The sequence below is a fragment of the Alnus glutinosa genome, chromosome 1 (genome assembly GCF_958979055.1).
Source record: "Alnus glutinosa chromosome 1, dhAlnGlut1.1, whole genome shotgun sequence".
In the NCBI taxonomy this organism is placed as follows: Eukaryota; Viridiplantae; Streptophyta; class Magnoliopsida; order Fagales; family Betulaceae; genus Alnus; species Alnus glutinosa.
Genome location: NC_084886.1, coordinates 34,058,659 through 34,080,800, shown reverse-complemented (window position 1 = coordinate 34,080,800; position 22,142 = coordinate 34,058,659). Strand labels below are relative to the sequence as shown.

Below are 22,142 nucleotides of genomic sequence, written 5' to 3'. Positions count from 1 at the left end.
ACAACAAACCTCCACTCATTGCAGCTGAAATCATCCTACCCAACGCCTCCATCACTATGATAAACAGTAAAGGAGACAAAAGGTCCCCTTGCCTCAAGCCACGAGAGCTGCTAAAGAAGCTTGTGGGAGAGAAAGTCACCAAAACAGAGAACCACACCAAGGAGATACAATGAGTGAACACCATTTCCCCCCAAACCCGCAATTTCTCAGCATGTACAGCAAGAAATCCTAATTAACATGACCATAAGCTTCTAAGTCCATTTTACAAATAACCCTCGGTTCTCCAAATCTCAATCTGCTATCAAGGCATTCATTGGCATTAAGAATAGGATCTAGAATCTACCTATCTCAGATTAATGTATTTTGTGACTTAGAAATAATTTTCTCTAACACCATCTTAAGCTTGTTCGCTAGAGTCTTATCAATAATCTTGTAAATGCTACCCACTAGACTGATTGGGTGAAAATCCTTGGGGTCGACAGCCCCTAGAATTTTTAGAATAAGGGTGAGAAACATAGCATTAATGCTTCTCTTGAACTTTCCACTAGCATGGAACTCACGAAAGACCTTCATGTGTCCTCTTTCAAAACAACCCAACAAGCTTGGATGAACGTCATAGAGTAACCACCACGGTCTGGCGTCTTATTACCATTCATTGCTTTCACAACCTCCCACACCTCCTTTTCCTCAAAATCTCTCTCCAACCAACTAGCCGCAACATCATCAATAGAATCAAAGGAAAGATCGTTCACCACAGGCCTGCAACTAAACCACTCAAGAAACAACTTTTTATAAAACTGGATAATGTGCTCGTTGATCTTCGATCGGTTGGTAGAAATAGTACTATCAATCAACAAAGAATCATCGGAGTTCCTTCTTCTATTGGAGTTAGCCATTGTGTGAAAAAACTTTTTGCCCCTGTCTCCTTTCCTGAACCACAAGATCCTAGATTTTTGCCTCCAACTCACCTCCTCCATGAGTGGATCTTTCTAATTCACCACCACTGTTTCACCCTATCCATGAAACGCTCAGACTTTAGCCATATATTTTCAAATTTAAAGGACCTACTACCCCCATGCAAATCACCACAGTCGAGGAGGATCGGAAAATGATCCAAACAAAGTCTAGGAAGACTTCTTTGTGATACGCCCAAAAATTGGGCTTCCCACTCCGAAGAGACTAGAAATCTATTAATTCTGGACCAAGATTGATTATTTGACCATGTAAAAGCTCCGCCCACAAGAGGTAGGTCCATCAGGCCTTGATCAAAACTGAAATCATAAAACTCCATGATAGCTGGGCATAAACAGGCTTCGCACAATCTCTCACTAGGGAATCTAGTAACATTGTAATCACCTACAATGTACCAAGGCAAATTCCACGAGCTAAGTAAACCAACCAACTCATCCCAAGCCCTCTATCCCTATCGGAATTAGGGCCATAGATGCCCGCAAAAGCCTAAGTGAAATGATCCTCAACATTTCTAAATGTGATAGCCAAGGAGAATTTCCCCACACATTCATGGATCTTCTCCACCACCCCCCTATCCCACATAATCAAAACGCCACCTGAGGCCCCTCTGGAATCCAAACTACACCAATCCACATGATGGCAACCCTACAAACCACGCACAACACTACGAGACATGAGTTTAAGCTTGGTTTCTTGGAAACAAACAATGTCAACCTTCCTCTTTCTAAGTAAGTTCCTCGCCCTCATACATTTTTCTCATTCAGCCGTCTCACATTCCAAGATAACAGTATAAGCTTCATAAAAAAACCGATAACCCCCTTTCCTTCCTTTACGACAATTTGAACACTCGCCTTTTGAATCATAATTAATGGACCACTCCAACCTTCTTAACTCTCTACTTCTTTTGTTCCCATGTTTGGAACTGGAGGCAGAACCTTGCTGCCAGCGACATTCTTCAGCTTCAATAGCTATCAGAATAGCCAAAATTGCCCCTCAAAACCCTCACACGAGACCCCCACAAGCTAATGGATTTCCATTGTTAATTGCACCACTCAATCTGAGCACCCAAAACTTGAACTCCCCAAATTCCCCAACACAACAAGGGGATAAGAGTTAAGAGGGGTGCACAAAGAGGCTTCCTCCACATTGAAAAGTTCCATAACTCCATTACCCCCCATCACACCTCACATCCATCCCATCCAATGCAGTCAATGCAAAACCATAACCCCCAGGAACATCACCAATACTTGAAGAATAGCAAGGGTTAGAGGGCCAAACCTGTGGGGAAGTGAATCCAAGCTTACAGCCCCCAGTCGGCCCTAGCACAAAGGTGCCAACTACTGGGAAAGGTGGAAAGACTGGGTTGACAATCTCTAAAGCAATACACGGTGCCGATGACCCAGCTTCTCTTACCAGGAGCATGTCACCCAAAGAAGATCCACTACTACCCTCACTGGCAATTATTGAGATTGGTGGAAGGAGGTTTTCGGCAGGCTCTGAAACGAGCTAAGTCTCACAAATCGTTCCCGCTTCTGCCCCATGACTAGAACCACCGGCGTTCGTCCTTCCCACCACCTTTGAACTAGGTTGAAGCTCGACGATTAGAATAGAGCCACAGGGAGTGGCAGCCGGATTGTCAAATCGGGGTTCCGAGACGGCGATCAAGCCACCAAAAGAGGTCAGCACTTCTGGGTCACCGGGCTGACCCGCACCCTTAACCTTCTTCAGGCCCAAACCCTTATCCTTCTTCAGGTTAGAACCTTGCCTCTTAAACCAAAACTTGGATTTGAAAACAAAATTTGGCCAAGGTCCCTCAAAGCCATCAGGTCCTTCCCTTTTAGATTACGAATCTTAAGCCTCGCACCAGCCTTCCAGTCGGCTGAACTAGGCTTTTGCACAAGTGGGCCTCCATCAAAACTTGGCTTAGGCATAGGACCCAGTAGGGCTTAGGCCCAAGTCCAACCATTTTAAACACCTCGCTACATCCTTTTTTATTCTAAGTAGCACATCGAGCTTTTCACCAAAAAGAGTTGTCCCTTCTCGAGGTTTCTACACCAGCATCTTTTCCATCCTCAAACGTAAAGTTAGAGCCACCGAGTCCAGTCAACGTCAACTACTTTTTTGGTACATGCATTTTAGGGAACACCACACTGCCCTTTGTTGCCAACGAAGACTTCTCCTTCGTCGGGATCTTCAATTCCATCACCGAAGACGACTATGGGTTGCCAAAGCCCCCCGTCCTTCGAGGAGCCTTAGCCGAAGACAATAACACCTCTGCAAAACTTTTTCCTCCCAACTCCACCGTGGAAGTTTTTTTCCGACATCGTAAAGTTGTTATTGCCACGATGAATCGACTAAGAGAAATTCACGACCACTCAGCTCTGAAGCAAAAGACCTCCAACCTTTGACATTTCTCCCTTCCAGGACTATGATAACCCCTCCTACCTCCTCCATAATCCTCCACAGCCAAAAAAGCGACCATGCTTGTTGGAACACCCCTGAGCAATGAAACCGGGGAAACCATCCCGTGACCATTTCCAAAACACCGAAGATCCCTTCATCGTCATTAGCTCCTCAACAGTTTCTACCAACCAGCAACTATCAGTTCTACGCAGAAAAATGGACCAAATGAATCTCCTGCATTTCTCATGAATCCTCAAACCAGTAGAACCTCCCTCCACCACCAACTCAAAAACTTTGGATTCCACAAAACACCACCTTAACAACCCCATGCAACCCAGTCAAAGCCGGAATCCAGAATGGACAAGTGAAGAGAGAGAGAGAGAGAGAGAGAGAGAGAGAGAGAGAGAGAGCTATCCTGAATTCCACCTATCTGGCCTATTCAATAGATACAAGAAGTAAAACTTTTTTTTTGATATTATTACAAAAATTACAAAATGTATGTGTCTGTGACCACAAAATGAAAGGATGAAAAAAGAGAGAAATTCACATCTAATAATGATAAATGCAAGTTACAAGAAATAGTACATCTAGTGGATGTGATTGGTCACCAAGAACTCATCATTTCCTCAACCAAAAAATCAGTTTTGGCCACATAGAAGATTGATTTGACCAATCCATTATGCGAAAAAATAAAATAAAAAAATAAAGGAAAAGAAAAAAAGTAACACTAGGGATGTGCTCCCTTCCATATTATTTGGACATGCTACTATGCCGCCGACTACTTCAACAGTTTAACGGCAGCCGCTCCCTTTTCTGATAGGTAAACACAACTCAAACACCCATATGCGGTTTAACCTGTGATGTCATCCTCCACCCTTGTTTGTGGGGGGAGGAGACACTAGTTTATGTAAAGACCATTGCGTCTGTTACTTTTTGTTTTTTTTTTCGCCCTCCCTCTCTAAAACATTCAGGAAGAGATGCAAGAAAACACTCAATTACAAAGACAGCTACAAATAACATGCTCTTTCATTATATGAAAATGCAAAAGAAAAACACTAATAACACTGATATAATTTACAAATGACCATGTATTTTGATATAAATTTTCTGAAGTATTGTACTATAAGATTTTCACTATGAAGCTTCTATATAATTTACAATGTCTTTGAGTAGACATATATTCAAGCACCGCCATGATTAAAGAAAAGTCATTTTACAGGAATATTGTGAGTGGTACCCGATTTCATTGCAGTGTGTGTCCCTTTTATCTTTGGTACATTTAAGAAGCCAGCTGAACATCCAATTATTGCTCCTCCAGGGAAAACTGGGTATGGAATAGACTGAAATTTAACTAGCATCGTATTCATATTTGAATAAAATATAATAACCAACAAAGAATGGTATATTAACAGTTAGATCATCAATAGAGAACCAAAAAAAATAAAAAATAAAAATCTCCCTCCAGCTGCCATCTTCTTATTCAGCTGTATGTTCCATGGAATTCAACTTGATTGATAAATATAGGTACTCACTATATGGACACTCTGTGGTTGGATCTTTCCACATTAACCACTGAGTAAAAGTTTTGACATATTGATAATGGCAAGCAATCACATAAGAACTTGTTTTGTGAGAAATCAAGTATCCCACATAAAACCTTATTAAAAAGATCACAATGGAGGCTACATGCAGGAAACTTGGCAACACGACTTTCTATCGCTCTGCTAACTTAATGTTTGTTTCCTGTATGAAGAAATTGGAAATACAGGGATTACTAGCATACCTGATAACCACCTTCATTTAAAGTGCGAGCACCATACTCGAGAACACTCCCACCTTCCAAGAGTGGAATGATGGCAGGATGATGTTTAAGTTTCTATCAGCAGAAAAATCAATATTAGAACCTGAGTAAGTTTCCAAATACTTGCATCCACAGCTAAATGGCTTAGAGCTGAGATAGGGATCACAACAAATACAACAAACGAAATGAACTATCATATAAATATGCCACAAGATATTAGGTTATCTGTCCAACCTAAACTCTGTTTCAGAAAGGGTGATTCTACATTTTGCTTTCCTTTTCTTTAGTGAAATTGCATATTAGGAAACCCACCCCCTACCTTGCCCCTGGATTCACACCAACTGCCCATGGGTTAATAGGTCAACCAGAATAGCACCAGAATAAAGGTGCCTATGTGAAATGAATTAATATAATTTGTCAAGTTTAAAATCACATACTGTATTATGTATCAGAAAGGGGAGGGACATTTCAAAATTTATCTCTCAATGTAATAGTGTATTTGGCTATTTCCATTTGAGATCTCAAGAAATGAATTTGTCCTAAATATTTTTATCATTTCTCATGATAGCTCCATTTTCCTAGTAATTTAGGTTACAAGAAATTATAGACATCTGCCTTTCAAGGCTATGCTTAAAAAAAATTAAATTTCCTTGAAATGCCTGAATGCATCCACTCATGTAGCTTTCCAGAAGGTATTATATGCTACAATATTCCCGTACACTCCTAAGCCGCAAGAACAACCAGTCTATCCAAAAAACACAAACCAGTGCTCTCAGAATTATAAAATTTTTCATTGGCATTTAAGAAAATATGATGTGAGACTTTAGAATCAATGAGCATATGCATAACAGAGTTAAAGTAAATATATTAAATAAATGAACAAGAAGCAGCACAGCTCTAGCACACAGGAGGTACACAAGAGATACACCTAGAAAGAAAATCTAGCATCTAAAATTTAAAATATATTTACTTAACACCAACAAATTTGAAAAAGAAAAGCAACTGAGACAGCCATCCAATTATATTGGGAACACAATCACAGAAGCTTCAAGTCCAACACCAAATCCTCACATCCTTTAAGATTACAAGCATCCTTCTCCCTACAAATACACCACATAATGCACAAAAGAATAGCATTCCAAATACCATTACTGCTATTTACAAAAGAACAAAGATCTTTACCTGGAATTCCTCGTAGGGGTTCAAAAAAGGGTTACGATAATTCAAAGTAACCACAATGCCAATAGCAATCTGCATAAGCAAGCAAGGAAACACAACAATAAATGGGCTACCCAGATCAGGAATCTTGTAATGATAAATACATGTCAATGATACACATTAAAACTTTTAAAACAACTTAATTGATATAACCCCAAGAATGATACAAAATATGAATCTATCAAAGAAAAAAATGTGAATCAACTATCAGCAACACTCATTTTGGCATCAGAAATCAAGATGAGTGCTGCCAAAAAGTTTTAGGTTGATACAAAATTCTGATTCAATAATGTTTTTTCTCTTGATTAATATTTCTGATCAATTGTGTTGAGCATATAGTAATGTCAACAGTAAAGAGGATTACAACAGCAACAGTGGCTGCTCTGTCATGCCTATTTAAGAATACGTTTATGGTGTTCAAATGTAAACTGGGAAAGAAAAGTGGTAACAGAATAATGGTCTGAATAAGGGGTGAAAGTTTCCATCTCATTAGTCAGATACCTGGCTAGCCATGGCTAAGAGATGAACACCATCACGTGAGTGGAACTAAACAGTCTTTCTACACTAATTCTGTCTAACTAGGAAAATCAGGCATTCACATAGCGTTTATTCTAAAAAACAGTGACTTAGAAATGCAATCAGGCTTATTGCCCTTCAAAAAGATTAAGGTAATGATGGTAAAAAGATAACGACATGATCTTTGACATAGGATTAGTATCGATAACGTTTCTGTTTTGAAACAAGTGTACAAGTTCTAAGGTTCAACAAAGAATTGATTTAGTACAAAGTCTGTTAGTGTGAAAGATGAAATCCACTCCAAGATTGAAGAGATACTTTTTAGTGCCCCTAAGTATATATTGAATAAGTGGACAGGTGACGGAAGAATTGATGCTATTCAGGGTTAAATTTTTGAATTTTTTACTGAGTATATTCCTAAATGAAATCAAATTCAACTTCACATGAAAAAAAAAAAAAAAAAAAAAAAAGGGAAGAAGAAGAAGAAGAGAGAGAGAGAGGAGGTCCTTGTTCCTCTGCCAAGATTTTTTTTTTTTTTTTTAATATATGTCTGCCAAGATATGACCCGTATGAGTATCACTGAGAGGATACTACATATAATCCACGAACATGATTTGACAACGATTTATATTTTGACTACCTAAAAGAATGAGATAATGAGACAGTAAATTCTATCAATTGAATCAAATTTCCAAGATGCTAAATATGATAAAGATCTCACTTGACCCATCACCCCCTCTCCCCCTACCCTATATCAACCACCCCCTCTACCCCTCCCCCCCATCTCCCATTCCCTCTTTCTAACCAAAATTATAAAAATCCTTGAGAAACTGAAAAGTAAATGAAAGTTCATGCTCTCACAGTACGATGTTTTAAACATGGAGACAACAGTCCTGGAAATCTAGCATGTAAATCACAACCTCCAAGGATCATTCACACAAACACTAGCAGGGAAGGAAGAAGAGAGAGAGAGAGAGAGAGGATAGAGTAAAAACAAAATAATGACTATCCCCTCTTCAAGCATATCCATTAACTTCCATGCAAGCAAAAAAAAATAAAAATAAAAATAAGTAAATTGTTACCTGTCTATCCTTAAGGTGGTACAAAAACGATCCACCGTATGTCTTTTGATCCAAGGGCCAACCTAATGTGTGAAGCACAGCACCGGGTTTGTGTTTTCCTTCCTCGATTTCCCAGACCTGAGTATAACACAGCTTTAAAGCTTACAAGCTACATAAACCTTCTTGTATGCATTAAGTGTGATACCCCAGATGGTGAAAGTGTATTAAGTCCCATACTTAATGAATAGATTGTGAAGGCTTTGTATGGGTATGTTTTAAGCACCACATTAGTTAAACCAAGTAAAACTGAGTAATATAAGTCATTACAGGGAGTTCTAATAATAACTAGTCTTTTTAAGCTATAGCGCAGATGTGGTAACATTCCATTATGTTTTGACATTAAGCTGGTGAAAACCAAGCAAATTCTTTCTCTTCCAAGACCCCAGAAGAATTACTTGGGCAGGTGAGGTTTGATCAAAATGCCAAGTTATAATTATAGTGTTACATCTTGAAGGCTCAATTGCTTTAAAAAGAAAAAATACTACTTCTTCAACCATGTTTACAACTCTATGTCATTGAGGAATTGGAGAAAGCTACTTTAATGGAGGAGATAAGTTGGAGGCAAAAGTCTAGGGTTTTATGGTTAAAAGAGAGTGACAGATGCATGCACAAAGTTTTTCCATAGGATGGAAAATTCAAATAGGAGGAACAGCTCCATAGAGTTGTTGTCAGTCAATGGCTCAGTATCTTCTAATCAACCGGCAATCAGAGATCATATTGTGCAATTCTATAATAGTGATGTAGGACAGAATTTACTAATATTTTCAGTGAAAATGAAAAATAAAAAAATGTCAAAAATAATATTGGAGAAGCGCCATTTGAATAGAAATTTACATGTTTCAGACAATGAAAGTACAAAAGAAAAGACTTGATCGTCAAGCCAAGATTTTATTTTATTTTTTTTTCTTATTTACAATTAAGACTTTATTTCCTTTACTTACTAGGACTAGCTTTGCTTTATTTATTTCTTTTCCTTACTAGAATTAGATTTACTATTACTACTAAGACTAGGTTTACTATTGCTACTAAGAATAAGTTTACTATTACTACTAGGATTAGTTTTACTTTCTCTACGAGTATTTCTCTTCTATAAATAGGTTTGTATTATGTAAAACTAAATCCATTGAATTATTATAAAATCAGATAACTCTCTTTCAAATACTTTGCGGAGTTTTATCTTTCTTTTAGATTGCGAGATTGTTTTTATCTATTTGGGTAGAAGACGAAGATGCTTCTCCTTGCAAAATCAAAGATGCTGCTCTTTGATTAGTTACCTTAGTGTTCCACTACGTCAGTTGGTATCAGAGCCAGCGTTATCCTGATTCAATGGCCAACTTATACTACAATAATAACTTCTATAACGACATCTTTTTTGAGAGAGAGGTTGTTTCAAGAGCCGACTACCAGCGATACATCAAACGATCAAAGGCATGATCACAACAGGCACTATATCAAGAGCAATTGCAAGTGATATGTGAACTCTTGGACGATCTCATGCAAGTGGTGAACAAACCCATTCAGTCTCACTAAATCTCGAGGGCTGAATTCCTGGAGTTAAAGCAAGAGATGCAACAAGTGTTCCGCAACATAAAAGACGTTATCATTAGATTGACGAGGAAACCTTTTGTAGACGGGTTTCTTGACAATGATGTAAGTTGCATTCGACTTGTTTGTAACCATATTTATGAATCTTCAAATAGAAAACCCGTATATGAAGAGAATGTTAGTTACAGTAAAAAAGTGGAGTTGACGTAAGAGAAACAATATGTACAGCCACAATTGTTGGTTCTAACTACTGTAAAAGTGGAAGAATATCCACCACAAGTGCAGCTCATCACGACCACCACAGAAATAAATGACAATGGTGATTCCTTTGAAGCAAACAATAAAGTTGAAGATGACATAAAAAAAAATATTTGGAGGAATTTTTATGGAAGGAGACAAAAAGGAATCTACATAGATTTCTTCAAGTATCTTTCTCCGGAAGAGCTGTGCGTGACTTATCGCAAAGAAAATTCGAGGACGAGTTTTTTTCAAGTGGGAGTGTTTGATGTAGGACGGAATTTACTAATATTTTTGATGAAAACGAAAAATAGAAAAAATGTCAAAAATAACATTGGAGCAGCGCCATTTGATTAGAAATTTACATATTCTTAGACAATTGAAGTACAAAAAGAAAGACTTGATCGTCAACCCAGGATTTTATTTTATTTTATTTTATTATTTACAATTAAGACTTTATTTCCTTTACTTACTAAGACTAGATTTGCTTTATTTATTTTTTTTCCTTACTGGGATTAGATTTACTATTACTACTAGGAATAGGTTTACCATTGCTACTAGGAATAGGTTTACTATTAATACTAGGATTAAGTTTACTTTCTCTACAAGTATTTCTATTCTATAAATAGGTTTGCTTATTATGTAAAACTAAATCCATTGAATTATTATAAAATCAGATAATTCTCTCTCAAATACTCTGCGGAGTTTTATCTTTCTTTTAGCCTGCAGGCTTGTTTTTATCTTTTTGGGTAGAAGACGAAAACGCTTCTTCTTGCAGAATCAAAGGCACTGCTCTTTAATTAGTTACCTTAGTCTTCCGCTATGTCAAATAGTCTTTTCGCAGAACAATTTAGTTGGCGCCCCAAGCTGGACGACATTGATTTTGATTCCATTGATGTGGAGGAGACCTCCTAGCTAGAGAGACCGTTCGAGGAGAGTGATGTCCTTGATGTGGTGAAGGTATGAACAGTAAAAAGGCAGCAAGCCCTGATGGTTTTTCTATTGTGTTCTTCTAAGTATGTTGGGAGGTGATCAAGGCAGATATACGAGGGTGCTCCACAATTTTCATGCTAGTAGCAAGTTTGAGAAAAGTCTCAATGCCACCTTCATTTCCCTCATTCCAAAGAAAATGGGGCCATTGATCTCAAGGACTTTCGCTCTATCAATCTTGTGGGTGAAGTTTACAAGATTATTGCTAAAGTCCTTGCCAATCTGTTGAAAAGGGTCATCAAGAAGATTATTTTGAAGCCCCAAAACACTTTTGTCAGAAATAGGCAAATCCTTGATTCTGTTCTTGTTGCTAATAAATGTCTAGATAGTAGGATCAGATCTGGTAGCCACGGGTGCTCTATAAACTGGATATTGAGAAGGCCTACGATCATGTCAATTGGGATTTCTTAATTTACTTTGTTGAGGAGGTGTAGTTTTGGGGAGAAATGGCATTCTTGGATAATGCATTGTATTTCTTCATACACTTCTCCGATTGGGTGAATGGCACGCCGTCCGGTTTCTTCATTAGCTCCCGTGGCCTAAGGTAGAGCGATCCTTTGTCGCCTTTTCTCTTTGTTATTGTTATAGAGGCCTCAAGTAGAATGATTTATGCAACTGTTGATGGGGTTTTCTTTCAGGCTTTTCTATGGGGTTAAAGGATGTTAACATCTCAAACCTCTTGTCTACCAATGACACTTTGGTTTGCAATGGGGCCAAGCCTGACCACCTTCGCTATCTGCGTGCTTTATTTTTATGCTTCGAAGCTGTCTCCGGATTGAAGATTAATTTAGCTAAATCAGAATTGGTTCCTGTGGGTAATGTTGAGAATGTGGATGAGTTGGCTGGCATTCTGGGCTGTGGGGTTTCTTCTTTCCCTATGAAGTATCTTGGTCTCTCGTTGGGGGCCTTCTTTAAGGTCAAGTCTATTTGGGACGGTGTTATGAAAAAGATAGTGACGGCTAGCTAGTTGGAAAAGAATGTACTTATCTAAGGGGGGCAGGATTACCCTTAAAGTGCATCATTTCCAATTTGCTTATGCATTTCATGTCCTTTCTCCCTCTCCTTGTGGGTGTTGCAAACTGTATAGAGAAGCTTCAATGAGATTTTAAGGGGGGAGGGGGGAGGGGGGGGGGGGGATAGACGAAAATTTCAAATTTCACCTGGTAAGTTGGACCAAGGTTTGCTCTCCAATCTTTGAGAGAGGATTGGGGGTATGGAACATGCAAATTTTCAACCGTGCTCTCCTAAGAAAATGGTTATGGTGCTATGTGCATGAAAAAGAGGCTTGGTGGAGAGTTGTGGGGATGCTAAATTTGGCAATTCATGGGGTGGGTGGTGTTCTAATGAGCTTGTTGGGGCGAGTGAGGTGGGGTTATGGACTAATATTAGGAGAGGATGTGGGAAATTTTCTAGTCATACAAAATTTGAGGTGAAGGTTGGCTCCAAGGTTAGATTGGCATGAGTTGTGGTGTGGGGATAAGGCCCTGAATGAAACCTTTCTAGATTTATATCGTACTGTTTGTACGAAAGACACCTCTGTAGCGGCCTACCTTGAGCTTTCTGGTGGCTCCAATCAGTGGAACGTTAGCTTTGCTAAAGCGGCTCATGACTGGGAGGTAGATATCTTTGCCTTGTTCTTCAGCTGGTTGTATTCAGTTAGTTGGAGACAGGAAGGAGATGACAAGCTTTGGTGGACCCCTTCCAAAAAATGGTTGTTCAATGTTAGATCTTTCTACAATGCCATGGTTCATATTGATAACTCTCTTTTCCTTTGGAAGATTATTTGGCGAACTAAGGCTCCTTTGAGGGTGATTTTCTTTGCTTCATGGACAATATTAGGAAGCGGCATATCATTGTAATTGATAGGTGTTGTATGTGTAAGAGGAATAAGGAGTCTATGGACCATCTTCTTCTCCATTGTAAGGTTGCTTGCGCCTTATAGATTTTTTTTTTTTTCCAGGCGCTTTGGACTGTCATGGTCATGGGTTATGCCAAATAGTCAACTTGCTTGCTTGTTGGAGGACTACTGGTAGAACTCGGAGTGTTGTTGTGTAGAAGATGGTGCCTCTTGCCTCTTAGGGTGCCTTTGGAGGGGAATGAATGATAGAAATTTTGAGGACCGCAAGAAAACATTGGAGAAGCTTGAGCCCTTTTTCTTCTATACTCTTTTTCTTTGAACAACTGCATTTATTTCTTCCTTGGTGCTCAGTTATCATGATTTTCTTGTTCTTTTTTCTCCTTCTAGTTAGTTAGGTATTTTATCTTGTATACTTCCTATGTATTTGGGTGGTGTCTTACGCTTTTATTGATATTTTGATTACTTATAAAAGAAAATACATCCCGACATGAATAGATATGCAGTAACGGGACTAACACCCATTATAAATTATAACTGATTTTAAAAACAACTTACCTCTTTAATTCCCAAAGCATAAGTCTGATGTTGAGTATGCTCTTTCTCTCTCAACTTGTATTTTTTCATTATTTTCTGTCATGCAAAACAAAGAAGTCCTCAAATCACTACAATGATTGACCAGTAAAGGTTCAAAACTTAGAGCCTATTGCACCTCTTGCACCTAAAAAAAAAATTTCTGCAAACCTCTGATAGTGATCCCCGACACCCCTCAGATAGAAGCATCATGCGCCCTGCATATTACTCTCACATTTTTACGCCAGTTTGAACCAACAAATAAAACTCGTAACTAGATCATTTTCAACAAATAATATTTTTTGTATTCAAGTCTATTTGCATACTAATGTCTGAATATATCCAGTTATAATCACATAAACGTGAGTGGTGAATGTAAATGCATTTCTATGCATCTATTTACGTTTTTGTTTTTTCTGCTGGGAGGTGGGAGGGGAGGGGAGGGGGTGAGAGGGGGGAGGGTTTGGCGGAGAGTAAAATAACCAAGTGCCAATTGAAGAAGGCACAATAGAAACGGAAATATCGTGGATGATTCTCGAAAGGTGGAATTTATAAGAGCAATATCCTAAAGAAGATAACTTCAAATCATGACACCCAAAGTATATGAAGTTCCTGTTATCCAATAAATCATTATTTTAGTACGCTAAACTAAAAATATCTCTTTGACTGTAGAAGTGCTCACTTAGGTTGTATGCTAGGACTACAAATGCAAGTTCATGTAGAAGTCTTCTTGGCCAACAAACTTGACAGCAAGCAGAACAACAGCATGTAAAATAGTTGTTTACCCGAACAAACAGCAAGCAGAACAGAAAACTCATCACACATAATGATGGTGCATGAAATAACACTCCATGTGTCTGTAAAAAACTGTAGAAGGTTTATCCCCATGATCACCTGTTCTTTTTTTTTTATAAGTAATAAAATCTAATAAATAAATAAATTAAAAAAAAAAAAAAAAAAGAGCTTAAATAGCCCCTAAGTACACAGGAACAACCAAAGCAGCCCACAAAAAGAAAAGAAAAAACCCAACAACCCATCAAAAACCAAAGCCCTCAAACCCAAACTGTCAAGGAACACTCAACACTACAGTACGTGAGCCTTGCCTTTCCTTTGCCGAGAGGACGCGCTTGCATCGCCGTAGTTTTTTTTTTTTTTTTTTTTTTTTTTTTTGCATCGCCGTAGTTAATGGAGCTTACCAAATTCAACATCTCCCTCCTACCTTTGGTCTTTGGACGCGCAACCTTAACTACTCGATGGAAGTCTTCTTCAATGGCATCCAGAATTGCCAAAGACGGATCCATATCCTCATCACTATCCAACTCTCAATCCAAGGCCATGTATGGAGGTAAAACAACCAAAGGGTATGGTGAATCTCCATCATCCCCATCCCATACCTCATCGCCTGCTCTCACACAACCACCTCTCCAGACGGACCAAAACCTACTAGCCACTTCTAAGATTTGGTCAAACCATTCACTCTAAAATCCTCACCCTTTACGGTGGTTGGAGTGGCACAACCATCCAAAGGGGAGGGAGCCCTTACCACCTCATCTTCCTTAACAACCGGAGTCGACACAGACACGACCGACACTTTATGCAAGAGATGAGGAGAAATAACTTGCACAACCGGGCTTAGGTTGAGAAACCCCTGCCGAAGAAAACCCCTCACCGAATAGAAAGCTTAACCATGATTGATCACCTGATCTTTGTTTGTTAAGAATGTATATTTGTATAAATTTTCTTTTATGAGTAAATTTAGTCTTATTGAAAGCGTAAGGTGCTCCTAAGTACACCAAAAGTATACAAAAGGAAACACCTAAATCTAAATAGAAAAACGACCAAGGAAATCGACAAAACTAAGCGACAGTGGAGACAAAAAAGCCACCGTCCAAAGATACAGAGTATAAAAAATCAAAGTTAAAATATCCTCCATGGAACTCTCCAAATCCTCGAAGCACCTAAGATTTCTTTCCTTCCAAACACACCAAAAAAATGCAGATTAGCACCATCTTCCAAATAGGTGCAACTAAAAGACTGAATACAAGATACTGAGACAGAATGTGAAAGGGCAGGGAAAGAAATCAATGCCAACAAGCAATCAATTTGCCAGTGGAAAATGCTTTGTCTAGGATCCACATTTTTCAGCAATATCCAACCAAATGTTGCAAAAAGATGGACCCGTGATCATTGAGAAAATAGCAACTGAAATCCAGGGGCAATTAAAATCTGTTTTATGGAACTGATTTTTTGGGGGCAACAGTAACACTGCTAGTATTATTACATTATAAAGTATTGTTGTACTGTAACATGTTTAATTCAAATCAAACAAGTTACTCGTGAATATAGTAAACTTGAACAGTTAAACATAACGAATATTTCCATCTGTGGAAAAATACATTTTGCCCTGCTGTGGTTGGGCTCTAAAATACACAACCCCCTTACGGTCATGCCCAATAAGAAAATGCCATATCACTAAAAAAAAATACGTAAAATGTATTTTCCCCTTCCATCTATCATGTTCTATTAAATGAAAAAGTGAAGAGTTGTCCAGATCCAAAGACTTGCACAAGTTATAACGTCTAATCAGTATATAAGCTTAGCCAGACCATAGTATATTCCAAGTAGTGATTTCTGATCTATATAAGGTATCTCACTTCTGGTTCCGAATTCACCCTATACAGAATAGTTTATTGAAGTGCACTTGACCTACTGACCATCACCTGAATGTTTGGAAACCATGATAAATCAAAAGGCCAGAAGATGTCTGGACGTTATTAATGTGATGGTCCCAGCCAAGTAGGCTCCTAAGAGAGCTGCCTTAGATACAGCCCTATCCTTCAATATTTTTTGCGTGGTAGTGGCCACTCTCAAACTCAAACCAGCACAGATGATACCAACCAGAAGTTCTAAAATGGCAATACCAACATCTAGCAACAGCATATGCGCCATACATGCAGAGGATGGGGGCCAACTTTTCCGCCTTAGATATTTTATATAATGTGTTTGTGTGTGCCTTGTTTGTGTGTGTGTGTGTGTGTGTGAGAGAGAGAGAGAGAGAGATGCCTTTCAATTCCACACCACGCTGATAATTTTCCTTCTTTGAACCATCTTTGGCAACTCCCATATCATTAGTTGCAATGCCAATGACCTTGTCATTTGCATCATATAATATCTGACAAATTACATAGCTTGTATTACAAACCATCCAATAGTATGCTGAGGGGTCACAAGCTAGCAAAACAAGGAGTACCTCACTAGCAGCAAAGCCAGGATATATTTCTACACCCAATTCTTCAGCTTTCATCCCCATCCAACGAACTAACTGACTTAAACTACAACAGAGGCCAGCAAGAAGATTATTCCAATAAAACAAAATCATTAAATGTAAAAATAAGGGTTCCAAAATAAAACACACATACGATGAAAAAAGCATCTAATAAGTAAAGAAAAACAAAATCTTCCATCTTGAATGCTACAAACAGTAACTTGGAAAATGTTGCATAGCATGAGCTGAACAAATATTCCTCTTTCTGACGGAGAGATTTCTATCACAAACCATCTCAAGAAGTAAAGGAATATTAGGTTCAACAAAGACATTAAAAACCAATTTTAGATATATTTGAGTCAAATTGGCTGTTAAAATATCTGGTTTCAGTTTTCCTTCTGATTGTTGACTCAAGCAATGTACTAGTGCACCAGCAAGCTTCTACCAACTCCACTACAAATTAGCTGTTGAACATAAGTCTCGTGTCCAAGGAACAAGGGAATCACCATACTGACACAACATGCATGCAGGGCACACTTTCTTTAAGTGAAAAAAAAAAAAAAAAAAGCTTTGGCCAGCCCAAAGAATACCGAGTTCAGATTTAAACATGCTTTTCTAAATAAATGCTCCGCACGTTATACAAGCACATAACACAAGTACCTTATAACATAGTTTCCTTTGTTATCAAAAGGACAAGGAAGTGAAATTGCACGGTTCTTCGTAAGAAACAAAAACTTGTCAGAAGAAACTGGGACGCTTATTGGTGCCTGCAGGCAAATTTGGTTGAGAACATGGACTAAAGTTAAATAGAAGACAACGAGAATTACAATTAACAAATTATTTCAGTTGATAATGTGTTCTTCATGCTTTATTATTAGCAGATAAACCACCAACAGCTTTTTACTTCCTCATTTTAATCATTTACTTCTTTCTGTGCAGATCCATGGATGCATGCAGAAAATGTAGAGAAGGGGATATACTCCTATGAACTACAAAGCATGACTCGAATCTAAAAAAAGGATCTCACACTTGACAATCCATTATATAATTATAACTTGTCCATATATAGAGAGAGAACTAAATATCTACATAAGTACTGTAGTAATATATTTGTGTGGGTATATATACTTTGATAAGTAAGACATTGATGGTGACATTTGAAAGTGGAATTAAGAATATGAAAGCGGGGATTTGACCTTTTGCCTCAATTAGTTTTTCCTGTTTCCTTTTTCTTTCTTCCCTTCCAAAGAATAGCTGAAAACTACTTAACCCCATAAATCAAGTCATGACCTAGGGAAATATTAGTCACCTCTGCACGATACAAGTTCAGTTTCACCTAGTAAACAACCTTTATAGTACATGCCTATACAAATATTCAAAACCCAATCCAAGGTATCACACCCCAAACAAGATGAACCCCAGAACTCCATAATTCAAAGGAGAAGCCCCACGAGGCTACGAGGCTACCGGTACATGGAAGTTCACTATGGATTTCAAATGATATAGCTTACTAGAGTTACATGTAAAAGTAATTTTTTTTAAGGCCCAAATAGAGGGCAAACCTAATCTCATGTAGGTAAAATTGATACAGTTCTACATTTAACTTATCAAAAATAAATAAATAAATAAGCAACACTAGCAATATGGCAGATTGGTCCTACCTTCCTAGAGTAAATTGAGTGATTTTCATACGCATTACCTAAGGGCACATTTGGTACATGAATGGCTATTCCATCAACATATAATATATAAAGAACATTTTGAAGTAAAATTGGAGAAAAGAAAATAACAAAAAAGGGCACCTCTTCCTGTTTCCATTGTGGGAGAAGTTCATCCAGTGCCCGTGGTTCAAAAACATTCCCAGAAAGGATGTGAGCACCTATTATAACATGGGAATGAAGAAGGCTGTGAGCAAGGATTGCTTAATGGCATTGACCTTAAACAGTCTACCATATAAGTATTGAAAAAAGAAATTTTGATTAAGCTCATTTATGTATCAAGCATGAGTTCTATTCTTACACTCCATGACAGGCAGCAGTTCACAGGAGAAAATAAAATGACAAACTCAAATGCATAACCAAATTTAACTTTAAAAAAAAAATAAAAAATAAAATAAAATAAAAATTTGCACCATCTACCTAAGTCGGGACCAACCAAAAAGAGAAAAAACCATACTATCTTTGTCAGGCTATGCAATTCTGTTAATAGCTTATAGCATTAACACCTTGGCTTTCATATTCCTCTTTATATATGAAATCCCAGGGAGGTCAGATGTTATTGACATTCTTAAATTACAAGATGGTAGACAGCTGATTAGGCCAATAAAAAATGCTACAGGTGTGGGAGCAATTCTGGCCAGCGAAGGCTAAGATGGCACCTTGCACTTGGGTTGCAAATGTCGATTAAAATCATCCAAAAACACCATAACATGAAATGCATGTAACAATAAGCTTTCCTCAGAGATGTCAATTAAACATTGAAACAATTTCTTTATATATATATATATATATAGAGAGAGAGAGAGAGAGAGAGAGAGAGAGAGAGAGAGAAGAGAGAGAGAGAGAGAGAGAGAGAGAGAGAGAGAGAGAGAGAGACCAATCATTTAAATCACGGGACAGTATTCACAACATATATCAACAAAATTAAGCGAAGGAAAGAACAAGACAACGAATGAAGTCATTCGAAGTTGCATTGACAGCTCAATTGCAATAAAAGTTCAAATTTCTTTAACATGCTACATCCCCATTGAGGTATTTCTTTCCATTAACCATTTCGGAAGCAAGGTAACGGCCTACGTGATCACTTAGCCTCAACAAAACCAACCCAAAAGATCAAAATTCAATGTCCATCAAAGTGAGCTAAGAAACATACCCACTTCAGCGCCTTTCTCAACAACACACACAGATAAATCGACACCTTTTTCACGGCAAAGTTGCTTCAACCGTATCGCCGCTGATAACCCGGCCGGTCCTGCCCCAACGATAACAACATCATACTCCATAGACTCCCGATCCGATTCACTAGCGAAGCTCCTCAATCCACCTAGAAAACCCTGAAACCTCAAAAACCCACATCCATTTTCCTCACAACTCCTGAAATTTTCGTAATTCAGCCTATACCCAGATGAAAAAACCTTTCCAAAACCAATCTGGGAGCTAAAGGAACTGAAACTTCGACCCAAACGGCAGGAAAACGAATACCCATTTGGAGTTTTGGTTGGATATATGAAATTGAAATGGTTTGTAGGAGACGCAGACGGGTTTGAAGAGATATGAGAAGAGGATTGACGGAAAAGAGTTGAGCTTGTTGAATCGCAAAGGTTTGTGTGTGAGTTACTGACTGTAAAGGAGGATGTGGAGTTGGGTTTTCTGAGCGAGGTGGATTTGGAGGAGATTAAGAGAAGCCTGAACATGGTAGAGAGACTCGCTAAGAGATATATAACTGAACCCAGTTATGCGCTTGTTATAGTACGCTAGCTGCGAAGAAAAATGAGAATCATGCGAACTGATTTGAAGAGTCGTTGGCCTTTACGCTGTTGAATGGGGATATAACCGGTGTGACGGATAACCGACGTGTCTACCCCACCCTTTACTGTTGCTCCGTTTGTTTCGGCGTAAAATGATTTCTAGAAAATGATTTCGGTATTTTTCAGTATTTAGTAAGGGCGAAAATAATAGTTAACCGAAAAATGATTTCTGTTTGATCAAAAATGCTTAGTAAATTTCGGATACGCTAGACGCAGTCGATCTATTTTAAACGGCATAGCCGACCACCATCGAAATATTGCCGGTATTGGAATCCGACAACATCCAGTTAATGTCACCGGAATCTGGCGACGGAATTCGGTCAGCCAGATTCCGGCTACCAATCTGATCTGAATATAGCCATCTAGCCAGATCTGGCCAGAGAGCCGGATTCCGGCCGGCCCTGGCCAAAGAGGCCGGATCCCGGCCGGCCCTGGCCAGATCCGGCCAGCCGGCCGGGATCCGGCCAGATGGCCGGAATCTGGCCTTTTGTGCCGGATTCCGGTGAAACTGCCGGAATCCGGCCACTTTCGCCGGAATCCGACTATCCCAAATTCCGACGAAATTGTTCAGATTCCGGCCTTTATCTCGAATTTTGGCTATATTAGCCAGAATCAGATAAAAATGGTCAGAATCTTGTCGGTCAGTGACTGAATCTCGTCAATGATGATTTTTATATTATTTTACATTAATATTTTTATGTTGTGAATAAAAATTGATTTTTATAAATTAATATTATTGAATAAAAATTAAAAAAAAATATTTGCGATTTCCCGTACGCGTCAAACACCGGAAAATGCTTTCGACGGAAAATGGTTTCATGAAAAATGACTTCCCTGAAACTATTTTACGACGGAAACCATTTTACGTCGAAACAAACGGAGTATAATATAGAGACAAACGTAAAATCCGCTAACACGGTTCGCCTAAATTACAAATAGGTCATTATCTTATCAAAATCAATTCAATTCAATTCAATTTAAAGTTCTTAGGTACGTTAAAAAAATAATTTAATCCTTGAAGTTAAATTTCATAAAACATTTAACGGATTTCGACAGCTTTCATGTTAGCGTCAACGCCAATAAAATAACGACACATGTTACCCTTAATAAAAATATTAAAAATATGCATATATAAACTAAAAAATATATATTTAAAAAAATATATATATGAGGAAAGAGACCACCCCCTCCACCTCTTGCCTCCAAATGGGTGATTGCTCAACCGGCATCCACTCATTTCCTTTATTCTTTTTCTTTTTTAAAAAAATAAAATAAACAATATTTTTTTAGGTTTTTTTTTTCAGTTTCTATATTTATATTTTTTTATTAAGAGTGACACATATCATTATTTTATTAGCGTTTATGCGGCAACTAACGGAATCCGTGAAATGTTTTAACGGAATTTGATTTCAATGACTAAATTATTTCTTTTGTATATCCCAAAGACCTCTAAATTCACTTTAATACGATAGAGAGCGAATGAAATTTAAGCCAACCACATGGACTATTTTGTGTTTATCCCTAGTAAATATACTAATACCTTTATTATTCTATTCAATACAATTTATTTGCGCATCCATCCGATATATCTACCATTTCTCTCACCATACCTATAAGTTTTTTAGGTAAAAGTACACATACCCTCTTCAAACCATTGTTAATGTACCACAAACTACCAATTGTGTCAATGTCCCTCCTAAACTATCAAAAAATGTCAATTTCCTCCTAAAGCCAACAAAAAGACAAAAATATATCCTTATAAATTTGGAAATAAAAAACTAAAACTAAAAAATAAAAAACAAAAACAAGAAAAATGAAAAACCAAGGGATTATATAAAATAAAATGAAATAAACAAATTTTCAAAAAACAAATGAAAATCCTTGATTTTTTTTATCTTTTATTTTTTTACATTTTTTTTTTTTTTTACATTTTTTGAATCATGTTTAGTATTTTTATAATTTTATGAATTTTTATAATTTTATGAATGATATTTTTGTCATTGGAGGGGGCATTGACACAATTGGTATTTTTGAGGTACATTGACAATTGGGTGGTAGTTTGAGAGGACTATGGGAGTATGTGTACTTTTTCCATTTTTTTATTATAAGAAATCGGGAAT

The 22,142-nt window shown here is 37.8% G+C and overlaps 1 protein-coding gene across 3 annotated transcripts in view; it reads right to left on the bottom strand.

Moving 5' to 3' along the window:
* Positions 1 to 20,001, bottom strand: part of LOC133878960 (electron transfer flavoprotein-ubiquinone oxidoreductase, mitochondrial) — a 33,622-nt gene extending 13,621 nt beyond the window's left edge. For all 3 annotated transcript variants that reach the window (XR_009902028.1, XM_062317525.1, XM_062317521.1), the window contains exons 1-11: positions 19,368 to 20,001; positions 18,299 to 18,375; positions 17,157 to 17,263; positions 16,482 to 16,563; positions 16,295 to 16,403; positions 13,403 to 13,449; positions 13,217 to 13,291; positions 7,993 to 8,109; positions 6,359 to 6,427; positions 5,159 to 5,251; positions 4,613 to 4,715 (exon numbers count right to left, since the gene is read on the bottom strand). Coding sequence is in view for 2 of the 3 variants with exons in the window: in XM_062317525.1 (XP_062173509.1) it covers positions 4,613 to 4,715; positions 5,159 to 5,251; positions 6,359 to 6,427; positions 7,993 to 8,109; positions 13,217 to 13,291; positions 13,403 to 13,449; positions 16,295 to 16,403; positions 16,482 to 16,563; positions 17,157 to 17,263; positions 18,299 to 18,375; positions 19,368 to 19,908 (1,420 nt within the window). In the remaining variant the exon portion in view is untranslated. The remainder of the gene's footprint in view (positions 1 to 4,612; positions 4,716 to 5,158; positions 5,252 to 6,358; positions 6,428 to 7,992; positions 8,110 to 13,216; positions 13,292 to 13,402; positions 13,450 to 16,294; positions 16,404 to 16,481; positions 16,564 to 17,156; positions 17,264 to 18,298; positions 18,376 to 19,367) is intronic.
* Between the last annotated feature and the right edge of the window lie 2,141 nt (positions 20,002 to 22,142).